The sequence below is a fragment of the Nematolebias whitei genome, chromosome 19 (assembly GCF_014905685.2).
Source record: "Nematolebias whitei isolate Nwh7 chromosome 19, NemWhi1, whole genome shotgun sequence".
NCBI classification, from domain to species: Eukaryota; Metazoa; Chordata; class Actinopteri; order Cyprinodontiformes; family Rivulidae; genus Nematolebias; species Nematolebias whitei.
In genome coordinates, this window is record NC_056516.1 from 35060606 (window position 1) to 35075300 (window position 14695).

The window sequence follows — 14695 nt, forward strand, 5'->3', positions numbered from 1 at the left end:
GATGACCTGACTAAAACTTGTTGGATTGTATACCTGGATTATTGAGTATGGACTATTTTGGTTTTGAACCAGTTTGACATGACTGTCGACGAGGAAGAGGGCCGGCACAAGAGGAGGGGGCGTGCCAAAGAGACTATTTTAGCACCAACATAACTGGCTTGTTCCACTTTGGAGTAAGCTGTTTGGGGGAAGAATCAGTTTTGTGTTGTGTGTTTCCTTGACTGATGAAGCCTTCCGGATGGAAGGTGAAACGTTTCAGCAAAAAAAGAAACTGTCCAGATGACCTGACTGAAAAATGTTGGATTGTATACCTGGATTATTGAGCATGGATTATTTTGGTTACCCTCAATAAACATTGAAAAAAAACCCACTAACAATTCTTGGTTGTTCTCGTGTAATAGTAGACAGATCATTTTGACTTGGTAATTTTAAAAGTAGCTCGCATGCTGAAAAAGTGCGGGCACCCCTGCTCTGTGTAATAATGTGACCGGTCAGTGAAGGGACATCGAGATAGTTTTTATTATCCTCCAGGTCTGATTGATATGATTACAGTGACGTAACTTGGGAGAGTTCTTGAGAGATGCTGGCTCCCAGATTCCTCCTGCTTCTGACTGCAGCTGGGTTCTGGACCGGAGGAGGGGCTGGGCAGCTGGAAGTTCTACAAAACAGTTTTTTTTTTCTGTTCATGAAGTCAGAACAGGTCAGAGCCTCAGGCAGGTGAAAGCACTGATAAGTGTGAACTTGTAAATGCAGTGATCTGTGAGTGCTGGCTGTTCTCCAAAGCTTTGTAATAAATACGAAGAAACCTACGCCTGGTTGTTTAGGGAATCTCTTTTTTCCACGACATAACCACTTTATAGCACTGCACTTTCTGACTTGTGATAAAGTATAAAATTATTTAAAACTGATACTTATTCAACTAATTTAAGTAATAATTCAACCATAGCTTAATATATTGTTTTTTGTTTAGTAAGGCAGTCATTTGTGGGGTGATGAGCGGTTTTCTGTGACACAAAAATAATCTTTAAATCTAAAATTCAGCCTCGGTCAAAATCTAATACATTCACTGTCAACAGAGAGGTGACGATGTCATCATGGTCAATATTTTAACAACAGAATGAGACGGCACCGCCATGTCAAACAAATCCACTCATCAAATGTCCCTCTGACCTTTGGGAGCGCCTGGAAACGGACCCTCCACTGCAGTGCACACACCGAGAGCGCGATAACTCCCCGAGCTGTTGCTTCCTGATCAAATCCAAGCTCGGTGCTTTACATTGTGACCCCGGCAGAGGGAGAATCTCTCCCCAGAAGTGACTCTGTAACAAACGTGTTCTCTGTAATCTCGTTTCTGTGGGATAAACTGGCTGCGCTGCTTTGTAAACACTGATCAATGAGGATAATCCCAGTCGCTTCTCTGCAGACTTGTGTTTTTTATCACCGGTATATACACCTCTGTGCTCCTACTGTAAAGATTTAATGCATGCATTAAAACACAAACACAAAGGTGGGGAAACGTCTGATATATTCACGATGCCATGAGTGAAACTGCGTCAACACCTGGCAGTGCATTTGTGAAACACGAGCTATTTTAAAGATGTTAGATATAAACCGTCGGGGTTGTTTCTGCCGCAGCCGCAGCAGTTGTACACGTTTGTTTTTGTGCGTACATCACAGCACATGTTGTGTCTCAGCAGCCGACCTGCTGCGTGCGTGCAGCACCAACCTGTCTTCGTGTTTCCTCCCTTGTAGGAGATCTTGTTGATGGCTTCCAGCAGGCGCTCCTTGTTGCTGTATGAGTTCAGCTTGAACTCCGTCCGGGCGTCGTCACTGAACTGGGCTATGGCCACCTGTCAAATCAGGACATGGTTTTTTTAATGCATTTATGTTTTTATTAAACAAATTTAAAAGCCTTGTAACTCTACTACGAGTTAAAACCATTTAAAAATCATACATCCTAAAATAGAAGTTGATGAAATTATATTTAAATCAGTGGTACAACTGATTTGTTTACCTGTTAAAATACAAAATCTTATTTCATTTTATATTTCAGTGTGTTCTAGTTGCCCATTTATGTACTTTAATCTTATTGAAATATTGTGCAATTAAAATTATTGTGATTGTTTTATTATGAACATGTTTTCTCAAACACACTTCATTCTTTGTACTTTGGATTATAATAATTAAATACATTCGACAAGCTGTTGATTGGCTAAAATGCAGTCGTTAACGGGGAAACAAAACGTTAATGACTTAATAATTAATCTTTCTCCTGCCACTGCAGTACATGACAAGCTGGTAAATAAAATACTTATGTGCCTCAGACAAAGTTTAAAATTTAAAATAATCAAGTCAATCAATCAATTTTATTTATAAAGCACCCTTCATACTAAAAGCGGCTCAAAGTGCAGTACAGAATTATAAACAATAAACCCAAAAAATAAAAGCAAACAACACACACACGAGTGCGACCCGAACTGAGCTTTAACCCAAACCAAGTCGACCAGAACTGAACCGAGCTGGAAAATGTCCCGGTGACCAGTCCGCCCACGAGCCGGGCGCTGATTGGCTCAGTAATTAGCATCAGTCTGTCTGCTCTCTTTAGCTGTGCTCTTTTAGAGCATTTAGAACATTGATAACAACATTGAAAGATTGTGGGAAGGGTTTATAAAGCATTAATATAAATATTAATACTAAAATAAATATAACGTTCCTACTTCACAGATTTTCACCTATTGCGGGGGCGTCTGGAACGTAAACCCCGCAATAAGTGAGGGACTGTATTTAGATATTTATCACTTCATTTAGATGATAAATATATTTGTGGAAAAGGAGGAATGGTTCAGTCAATGACTGATTAATTTGAAAGATACATTTAGTGGCACAACATTTTTCCAGTTACCTGAGTGCCATCCGGGCCGATTCGGTCCAGCGCTCCGACGGTGCTGTACAGGAAACGGATGATCTTCAGGAAGTTTTCATCACCGATACTCCAGGAACCATCAACCAGGAAGACCAGGTCTGCTTTGGCTGCCTTACAAACTGGATAGACAAAAGTAGAACAAAAATAAATTCACAGCTAATATTTGTAGTCGTTTCATTTACGAAGCTATTTGTGAGCAAAACACAGACATTTTTTTAATGACCATATCTATCAAAAGATTTATTAAGCTGTGATTCCAGGAAGCGTTGATCAGTATTAATTATTTTTAATAATTACTAATACCATGAGTACCAAAAACACGTTTTTTTTTTTAATTGTTGGGGACAAAAGACATAAAAATGGAGTAAAATCCAAATCCACGGAGACCAGAAGTCTCTTGTCTGACTGGAACAAAAAAAAAGATTTAATAGGTTTGAACTGACCTTTAAAATGACCTTAAAGGTGCTATATAATTAATCAAAGCCCAACGTGTAAAAGTTTATTTTATGAATTCAAAAGCAGGTCAAGTCCAATTTGCAGATTTTTTTATTTACTATCTAATTGACTTTTCTTTTCTCTGAGGCCATAGAGAGAAGATCATGGTTTAAATGACCTTATATCTTATTTTAATGAGACTAAATTATCTTCTCAGATTATCCGGCCACGTTCCACTTTACTCCTGGATGTCTTAAGTCCGAGTTTAAATGTGTTTAATAAGTGGCAGGATGAAAGAAACACACAATAAATTGTTCCCTTAATAATTAATAAATCGCTGCTCTTTCCCACAGCAGCATGTTCGCCGATTCAATTCCCTGATAAGTCACGCAGCTGTCGATGTTTGTGTTCTCTCTGTTAGAGTCTGCTCAGGTCCATGCATTTTAAATGGGAACTTATTAAGCTTTAGCTTATCCGGGTCGGGTCCAGTTGTGCTTGGACTCCCCCTGGACAGAATCTCTCTTTTGTGAAAATGAATCCAAGCACTTCAGGTTCAGGGAGGTTTTCTGTGGGTTTGTTAAGTGGGTCAACAATGATGCTCCTTCTTTAACTTGGTATCTTCATCTGTCGTTTTGTAGACTCTGACTAATGAAGACAAAATGACAAAAGCTAAGGGAGCAGATATTATATGATGAAATGTTGAAGAAAGAACAACTCAACAAGATGTCAGTTCAACAGCAGGAAGTCTTCAGAGTTCTTGTCTGAGATAAAAATCCAGTCAAATTAGGATGGAAATGTTCTTGCGTCATGATTTAAGGGTAAACCTGTGCAACTTTCAAAAACAAATTCTAACCAAACCCGACTTTTAAATAAACTTCACTCACAATCGCCTCTACAACCCGAACCCTTAACGTCCAGATTCATATTTTTTAAACCATCTCTCCATCTTCTACTGCTTATCTGCGGCATCCAGGAGGCGTCCCCGTCAGATACCCGAACCACCTCAACCGACTCCTTTTGATGACAAGAAGCAGCGGCTCTACTCAGAGCTCTCCCCCCCAGATGAAGGAGCTTCTCACCTACGTATCTTCAAGGCTGAGCCCGGCCACCCTGTGATTAAACCCCATTTTGGCAGCTTGTATCTGGGTTCTCGTTCTTTCGTTCATGATCCAAACCTCATGAGGGTCGGAGCATGGACAGGTCAGTAAATCGAGAGCTTTGCCTTTCGACTCAGCTCCTTTTTCACCAGAGCAGACCGAAGCAACATCCTCCTTACTGAGGATGAGGCCCCATTCCATCAATCCATCTCTCACTCCATCCTACCATTACTCATAAACACGCCCAGATACCTAACCACCCCCCAAATCCAGAGGGGTAATTCCACCTGGTTCCAGTCAAGAACCAAGACTTCAGACTTAGAGGAACTGACTCTGTTCCAGCCACTGAACATCTGGCTGCCAGTCGTCCCAGTGCACGCTGAAGGTCTTGGCCTAAAGGTGCCAACAGAACCAAATCCTCCACGTAAAGCAGAGATGAGACCCTGAAGTTCCCAAACCAGACACCCTCCTCTCAAGGACTGCGCCTCGAGATCCTGTCCATGATCACCACAAACAGGATCGGAGACATGGAACTGGTGGTGGAGTCCAACCTGCACTGGGAACCAGCAGAGTATATATATCCTGGTCATGTGATTGTATAAGAACCTTCACATTAATGCAATATAATTGAATAGATTTAATCTCTTACTGTCACGGTCAGCGGCCCCCGCTGCCCCCCCATCTGCCTAAGCCTCTGCTCCTTGTGTGTTTTCTGTTTATCTGATTCTGTTATTTTCCACTCACTCCTCAGTCTGCCTCTCCACTCAGTCTTTATCATTCACACCTGTTCCTCATCAGCCACCTGCCCAGGTGCTCTCATTACTCACTCTCCCTCTGTTATATAAAAAGCCTTTCTCTCCTTCACTCCTTGTCCGGTGATTGTTCTGTGTTTACAGACATCTCAGTCCTCTTCTGTCTTGTTTCTTGTCCACCTGATTATCTGCTCTGCCTGGTTTCTGATCCTATCTGCCCAAGTAAGTTTTGCTGCACCGACAGCCTTTTGTTTTGTTGTTAAAAGAAATAAATTGTTTTTGTTTTTGAACTCCTGCCTCGCTCGCCTCTCTGCATTTGGGTTCCGACACTGAGGATCGTGACACTTACACTGATTCAGATGTTGTGAAGACTTGTAACTTTTAATGTAGACCAAATAATATTTAAATTTTGAAACCATTCATTGAATCTGTTTTAACCTTTTGCCTTGTCTAGTAGTATAACAACCTTTATCCTTTACCATGAACACAACCAGTAAGGCACTGGGCATAGATCAGCTGTTCTTTCAGGAATTTGAAACAAATAAAATAAATGTTAGGTTAGTTTTAGTCAGTATTGGTCTCGTTGTATAAGAATCTATTAGTCTATTCTATCATAAGTACAGGCTGTTGAAGGCAAACGGCAAAATACAGTATCTAAAGTTTTATTTGTTTTAAATGCAAAAAAAAAAAATGCATTTTTTTATGCCACCAAAATATCTCTGGCACTTTCAATAACACTGTATCTTTGTTTAAATTTTAATTCTATTCCAATATTACTCCAGTGATTTTATTTTAACACACACATTTGTAATTATACTGTACATGGTCAGAGTGTTGCCAGTACCTTACGTCTGGTTTTCATTTATCTGTTTAAAAATAGCTGTAAACCCAATTTTCCACCTCCAGGACAATCAAGGTTTGAACTGAAGTGAAGGCACTTGAACAAAATATTATATACAACTATAGAAAATATATAAATACATATAAGAATATAAAATATAAGAAATATAGAAGTAATAAATTTCATTTTCAACAGAAACAAATCATTATAAGTACACATTAGGGACAAACTGTGCACATGTTCAACTTTTTTTGTGAAAAGGATGGAAGATATTTTACCTGAATATGCAACAACAATAAAAAAAAGATGAATTAAATGTTAGGTTGTATCAACCAGTTGGACCAAAGCTGCTCTTTCAGTTTAAACCAGTGACTTGAAATGAAGTTTAATTTGTGAAAACACGAGTCAAACTTTGTAAAACGAAGGATCCACATAAAGTAAGTCTGCACAGACTGAACAGCTTAATTCATTCATCAATAAATCATCAATAGTCAATAAGAAGGCCACAATGACACAGTGCTCTGACCTTCCTTGGCGGCGGGGATTGTGGGTAGCGGCGTGGTGGTGGGGGGTTTGACTGGTGCCGGTGTGGGGGCCGGTTCTGTGTGAAGAGAAACAAATGAGACACATAAAAACCTGCAATTATGAGCACGTTCATCATAAAGCATCGTGCCGAAAGAGCCTTGAAATAAATGTCCCCTCCCAAAAAAATAAAAAAAAATCACACATAGTGGGGGGGCGGGCCACAAACAGAGCCCCCACAGACACATGCATTCTGACAGAATGTGTGAATGACTCCACGCAGCCACGAGGTTTCAGCTCCTGTGTAATTTGGCAGATTGATCGCCGTCAGAACCAAACGTCTGCTTTCAGCCACTTGACTGGATTCAGCGTGTGCACGTGTGCACGTGTGCACGTGTGTGTTTATGCGGTTTGTTGCCCACTTCTCTAAAAGCGACACAACGTAACACACATCTCCTACGTTCAGAGCTGTTTAGGCAGTAAATCAGCCACCTCAGGCTGGGAACCGCTCGTGATGGCAGGTAGGGAGCGCTCAGCGGCGGCCGCCTGCAGCCATGGGGGGAGTCATTTAGAGGAAACGCTCCGGCTTTCATTTGCATCAAAACAAAGACATAAATCATCTCGGAGGCTCTCTGTAGAGCTACAGTCTGGCCGGGAGCAGCCCGGAGCAAACAAATACCTGCTTCTTGGGAAGGAACATCATTTCTTTATTTCTTTTGTCTCTGGATTGTTCTGTCATTTCAGCTCTGCAGCCTCCTGTCTCCAACAAACAAATTCATTTCTCTCTTACTTTTACTTTAATATTTCCAATATTTTTCATATTTTTGGTGCCACGTCATGAATTTTAACACGCTAAACGTTGCTCGGGGTCTGCCTAAATAACGCATCACCCTTAGATGTGCATTGCATTGTCAGTATGTGAGCATTTAATCACTTGTGCCAGATTTAAAACAGGCTCCAGAACAGATAAAAGTGAACAAAGAAAGGGATTTTTTTAAGACAAACTATGGAGAAACTGTATTTACATGAACATGTCATGTGAAGGCTTATTGGTGAAGAACTTGTTGAAAAATAAACAGCTGAAATTAGCTGATAAAAACATGCTGAAATGTAAGTGAAAAGGAAGAAAAAGGCTAAGCAGGAAAAATAAAGAAGAAAGAACACATATTTGCTGAATTATGTTTAAATAAATTAAAAAAGCAAACAAAGTTGGGAAATTAATTAAAAAAGCAGAAATTAGAAAAAAAAGGCTGAAAAGACAGACAGAAGCTTAAGCTACCAGAAGAAAGTGGAAAGAGCTGAAATGAGCTAAAAATGTGGAATTAGCTGAAAAAGCTGAATTTAGCACAGAACAGCTAAATAGTGGCTGAAACAGCAGAAAAAGCTGAAACTAGCAGAAATAAGTTGCAAGGAGCAGCTTAAATTAGCAGAAAGACGTTATTTAGGCTGAAAGTAGCAGAACATACCACTAAAAAACTTGCATGTATCTGAAAACAGCTGAAATTAGCTAAACATGCTTAAAAAAAGTTAGCTGAAAATGTAGAACAAGTTTAAATTACCAGAAGTAAGCAGAGAGAGAGCAGAATTTTGCACAATTCAGCAGAAAAAAGCAGCAATAAAAAAAAGAAGAAATTATCTGGAAAAAGCTGAAATTAGCAAAAAAATAGCTGAAAAATTAGCTTAAAAAAATAGAAAGAAGCTTACATTACAAGAAGGAAGTGGAAAGAGCACATTCTGGTTGACTTACGCTGAAAAAGGTCAAACGAATGCAAAATATATGGAATTAGCTGAAAAAAACTAAAATTATAATAAAAACAGCTAAAGAGTAGTTGAACTAGCAGAAAAAACTGAAACGCATAAATAGGCTGAAAGGAGCGTTAGAAGAAGCTCAAAAATGTTGTAGTTAGCAGAAAGAATATGAAAGGAGCACAAAACAGCTGAAATTACTGAAAGTAGCTGAAAAAAGTTTACATTTGCACAAGGAAGCCGAAAGAAGCTGAACCAGAACAAAATATGAAAGGAGCAGTAAAAGGTTGTAAACAGATCGAGTTAGCTCAATTCATTTTCCATGAGGAAAAAAAAAATGACAGAAAAGGCTAAATATTTAAAAAAAGCTAAAGTTGCACCAATACCAAAAGTCACAGCAGGATTGTCCTAGAAGAGCCGAACGTTTTGATTTGTGATTTGTTGAAATAGCACAAAAAATGTGGAACGAGAAAGATGCTGAAAAACGTACAGAAGAAAAACGGATCACAACAGTGTGAATGCTTCATAAACATTCACATAATTAGCTAACTCATATGTGAATAATTCTCTGAAAACCCTTCAACTTGAAGTAGTTTGACACTTCAAACATGGCTGCACGGAGAAGAAAGCTAGAAATAAAATATTATGAAATGTGAGAAATAATGTTAAAGTTGTTCATTAAAACCTGAATTTCTCCTTTTTGTTTCAAATGTAATACCATAGAGTGAAAACTTGCCTCATAATTAGAAATAACTGGATAAATCTTTGACTTTGTGCTTCTTCTTTGGCATAACTGGTTGAGTACTGATAAATAAGTATATTTACTGTTTATGACATTCGTGAAGAATAAACAAAAGCATCCCAAGCATCCTCCTTCTCCTGCCTCTCCTCCAAACAGTAGCTCTTGATTAGTGTTCGGAGCTGCTGCTGCAGAACAAAAGGCTCATTCAGAGGAAGGAAGGATGACGGCTCAGTTCTCACGGCTCCCACAAGGATAAAAAGACATTTTATAGTGAAAATGACGTGATCATCCTTTAGGCTTGTCTCGAGGTTCTTTTTTAAACGAGAGCAGACAGCAGTTTGAATGTAAGTTTGTTGAATGTGTTTCTCTTATACTGCTATCCCACATTTATGTGAATATTTAGATTGCTGTTTAATATAATAAAAATATGATGAAGTAGGTGTGTGTGTGGAGAACTTAAATCATTAAACTGATTAAAAATGTCCAACAAGCATTTATGTTTAGAGCCTGACCAATATATTGGTAAGGCCGATATTTATCGGTATTGGTGATAATTGACCCATTATGCGCCAATATAAATACTGGGAACAAGCCGTGTCCTTCTGGCAAAGGCACGCATGTACAATGTATCCAGCAAAAGGCGCATGTGGACTACTTTCAAGTTATGGCCGTTAACTTAAGTTTCACTTTCAGCACGGCCGAAGCAGGGAGCAACTAAATACTGTGTATTGTGTGTTGCTGAACAGAGCGTGGTAAGCCTATTGTAACTTATCTGTAAAATAAAATTAAAAATCAACAATAATAAATTATTTTCAATCCTCCAACCTGATATTAGCTACGTGCCTTTCAAGTTAGCAAGCTAACATTTGGATAACCTAGCATAGGCTATTGCCAGGGCTTAATTTGTAAACTGATTGATGCCAGAATGCAAATAGTGGGCGGTCCAGCATGGGGGCGGGGTCGCAGGCTGGCGGGGGGGAAGAGGAGGGGTCTTCATCTATGTGGCAAGCCAAGTGGCCCATTAATAGCCACTTTTACAACAAGTCTGGCTATTAATGGGCCACTTGGCTTGCCATCTGGATGAAGACACTTAATTTCCGTGGGACATGTCGTCTGTGTCTCTGCTGGGTAGGAGCATATACATAAATTTGTGAAGTTCAGTCCATTTCCTTCTATTAGTTGCCAGGCAGTTCCGCCACATTTAAAATAAAAGCGCTCCGACGTACCACTGTAGTGGACCAGCCTGCTCAACAAGGCATCTACGTATTTATGCCTATGGGCAGGAGCGTGTGCGCGAGCTGGTGCGCCTGCTGTAGCCGTAATATCCACTCCACAGACTGGGCAATGTCTCCTCTCTTTGTATTTTTAATAAATAATCAAAACAAAAATGTGCAATGACTTTGGACTTTTAGGGGAGGAGATTTGAGTTGCCGGATCCAAGCAAACAGTTGCCGGAACGCACCCAGTCAAAATGAGAGAGTTCCCGGATCTTGTTCCAGCAGGATCTGGCTCAAATTAAGCACTGGCTATTGCCTTGTAAAACTTTATTCAGAACAATAAATCTAACTTAGCGGTAAATACATATCAGTGTTGGTAACATTATCTTTGTCGTCCTCAATGAAATGCTTTGTTTGTCTGAAATCGTTACTTCTCTGCAAAGAAACACCACTGCAGTCAATACTGATTAGGACTTCAGCATACATGACTGTTTAAACTATGAACAGGGTAGGGCGTTTCTTTGTGTAACTTATATTTTTGTAACGCACTTGATCACTTTATAGTGAATAGTGGAGGATAGAAAATGTGAATGCACGTTAGGAAGACTGTTTCAAGACTTCATGAGTTTAAACAGGTTTAAAAGTAGCCGTTGACTTAGGTTCTTGGAGGTGGACAAAGCAAAACAATTTTCAACTTTAAAAATGGTTTTGTTTGAGCGGTCGGGTGTGAGTTTGTTCGAGTGTCCTTACGTGTTTTCACCGATGCAGTGACTGCAGGACCTTCAGTCCCGTCCTGTAGCTGAGCGTACAGACTGATCTTATACTCCGTGTTGGGCTTCAGGTTGTTAAAGCAGTGTCTGTTGGCTCCTCCGCCCAGCCTCGTCTCCTGCTTCTGACTTCCTGCAGCGACGACAAACAAATAAAATATTAGCATTTGGTGAAAAGCTGTCCTTTTTTTTTTATCAGGAGATTCTATTTAGAGAAACAGCAAAGTGCCAAGTCATCTACAAAACACTATAAATAGATATCTCAGAAACAAACACCCTCATAATATCCATAATCTAATGGATTTTCATACATTATATATAAATGTTATCACTTTAACCAGTGATGTTTAAAGTCATATAAAAGAGTGTCAATACAACCAGAGTTTACTGAATTTATACTACTGTACAAACATTGCCCTTCCTAAAAAAAAGATTGTCAATTTAAGCATTTTACATTAATTATGTGGATGTGAAAAAATGTTAGGAATAAAACAAAACTATTCTTTTGACTGTTGTTTGCGTTTTGGGTGTTTTTATTAATCATATAAAATTTCAATTCCATTTGATAGTTTTTAGATAAACCCAAGTTTATTTTATCCAAAGTGTATCTAAAAAGGACAGTATATATATATATGTTTTTTTGTTTTTATCATGTTTTTGTATGGAAACCATAAACCACCACACAGTTTTATCAAACATAGTTTAGAAATATTATTTAGATACAGCATTGATTATTCTAATGGAAGCGACAATAACACTAATAATACCGTTTATGTATTTATGTCAATAAATAAAAGTCACTATACTTGTAAGCACTTAAAGACACTATAAATTATATAAATTCTGGTGAGAAAAGTATGAAAATAAAAAGTTATAAAGTATATCTGTCAATTCCAGGCCAGACTTTGTAAAATATTTTCCAAAAGTTTATGAATATAATAAAATAAATCCTATCAGGTAATGGAAAAAGATACATTAAAACAAAATTAATTTGTGTTTGAATCACAATGTATGAAATTCTGTAATAAATAATATAAAGTTATAATATTTATTTGAAACTTGAGTAAAAAAAGATGAGATAAATTTGCTTAAACTTCTTTAAACTGTTCTTTTTTTTTTAAATGCATCTGTGAACCACAAAAAAGTTTGACGTAAACGCTGCTTAATGTTTTTTATTTTTTATTTCCTACATTTATTTCCTTCTGTCCCATTTAAATGTATCACCTTCCATTCCAAAAATGTGATAACGTCCCATCATGCCTCTCTTCCTCCGGCAGCAGACACATCTCCAGAGTAATTGCGTGGCAGCTGTGCTGACATAAATCCTCATTTACCTCCATTGTGTGTTGAGAGAATCAACACATTGGAGCTCCTGGAGGAAGCACGGGGGAATATGTGGCTTTTATGTGACGTTAATGATGGCAGTGTTATTGCTCGAGGTCTAAAGGTGATGAATCCCAGGCATTACGTTCCTATGTGGAGGATGACGGCTGTATTAAAAGTCAATCGTATCTTTCAGGTGGTGACTGAAAGACGGACCTGGCAAATCAAATCAAGGAAACACATTCGGTTGTTTGATGCTGTTTTGATAGGATTGAGCGTTTTATCAGTTTTAGAAAGAAAAAGAACGTTACTATACCATTTTAGTTTTAGGCAGAAGAAACCCAGAACCAAGAAAATTACTTTAACGACCGTGCGGCTGTTTACGTACGTGATTTTGTTGTTTTTGGCAGCTGAAATCAAAGATGCTCCCATTATTGTGTGATGGAAAACAAAATGAGGTTCTGATGAAAAGTCTGCATGTAATTTCAGGATACATATTAAGCAGAAATAGATAAAAAAGACATAAATGCTGGGATTGCTTACAACCAAATATAGGAAGTAAAAATATGCAAATGAATACCAAACTATGCAAATAGGCCTCTGCTTGCAAATCCTTAAAGGACAGCTCGATTCTGCAGGTGAGGCCTGAAAACTACACAAATGCATCCTCAATATTTCTGTAAAGGACTCAGAAAGTGATGATAACATTCCAGCAATAGATTTTACTGCAATCATTCAACAAACAAATATGAATAAACACAAAGCACAAGAAGCTGCAGAGGGTTTGGGTTATAACTAGAGAGAGTAAGGCAGCACGATGGCTCAGTGGTTACTGTTGCCTCACAGCAAGAAGGTCCTGGGCTCAATCCCCGGTTGGACCTGGGGTCTTTCTGTGTGGAGCTCGCATGTTCTTCTCGTGCTTGCGTGGGTTTCCTCCCACAGATCAAAAACATGCATGTTAGGCTCACCAAGAACTTGAAATGTTTGAAGCAAACAATTTCCTCACATAAACACTGACTATATGTGCAGCATAACTTTTGGAGGAAGTTTCATCAGAACAATCGAGTTTTCTTTTTTTTTCGTCCTTAATGCACATACCTCCCAGAACAATCTCAAGAAGCCTTAATTACTGTCAATCATACAACGAGAACATCTCATCACTTGGCAGCCATAATTCTAAGCCTTTTTCTGTCTTTTCCTCCTTATTTGACTTCAGACAGAGCATATAAATGTCACCAAAGCCATAATCCATAAGCCCTTCATTTGGACAGAAAGGCTCAGTGTTTTATTGCACAGCAGAACCTTTAAGACTGTCAGCATGTCTCGAGTGGGATACAACAAAACCTTTTGTCATCTCTGGCTAATTAGGGATTCAAACACCTCCTCATGAAATCATGCAAGTATGGATGAGCTATATCACCACCGGCTCAGATATGCAGCGTAGGAGCTCAACAGGAAAATGAAGAAGATTTACAACTGCGCATAAAGTCTTATGCAGCTGGAGCAACGCAGTCATGCTCAAAAGACTTTAAACCTTTAAAATTCTAGCAGATATCCCAGAAAGACCAAAGAACCAACAGCCCAAACATATGTACCTGCATGTTATTAAAAAATAATTGTAATAAGGGAAACTGCCATGATCTTGTAAAATTTCCTTAAGCTTTTTTTTCTAAAGTCAAAAATGGAACATCAGAAATACTTTTGGGCCATAGCTTTAATACTGATACAATTTTTCAGGTAGTTTTCAATGACTTGACTATTCTCTCAGGATGTTCCATTCATTCACAAAATGTTGGGGTGGTTTATGAGGTGGATGGAGTGCTTTTAGAGCCACCACATGGAGACAGATGAAGGACATGAGCTACAACTGTGGCATTTCTTGTGTCAAGCCTCTTCTGAACCACAACCAACATCAGAAGCATCTTCCCTGGAATAAAGATAAAAATGACTGGACTGTTGCTCAGTGGTCCAAAGTTCACTTTTCAAATGAAAGTAAATTCTGTGTTGCATTTGGAAATAAAGTTCTCAGAAATTAGACATGAATTTCCTAAAACCATTTGCAGGATTGTGGAAATGTCATAGTTGGGAAATAAAAGGACAAGATCTGGCCTTGGGTAACTAAGGAAAGCTTGCGAAATGAAGAGAGACTAATTCTAGGTGCAACTAATATCCTAGAGTTCCCTCCAGCTATTGATGTTTGATCGTCATTTAGCTGTTTTGTTGACCATCTGTCAAAGAGTTGATCCATCCATCCATCCATCCATCCATCCATCCATCCATCCATCCATCCATCCATCCATCCATCCATCCATCCATCCATCCATCCATCC

At 38.7% G+C, this 14695-nt stretch overlaps 1 protein-coding gene across 1 annotated transcript in view; it reads right to left on the minus strand.

Moving 5' to 3' along the window:
* The window catches only part of LOC119425516 (collagen alpha-1(XIV) chain), a 231844-nt gene that overhangs the window by 76190 nt on the left and 140959 nt on the right, over window positions 1-14695 (minus strand). The window contains exons 18-21 of the mRNA XM_037693045.1: window positions 11026-11175; window positions 6575-6649; window positions 2903-3042; window positions 1727-1850 (exon numbers count right to left, since the gene is read on the minus strand). Coding sequence (XP_037548973.1) covers window positions 1727-1850; window positions 2903-3042; window positions 6575-6649; window positions 11026-11175 — 489 coding nt within the window. The remainder of the gene's footprint in view (window positions 1-1726; window positions 1851-2902; window positions 3043-6574; window positions 6650-11025; window positions 11176-14695) is intronic.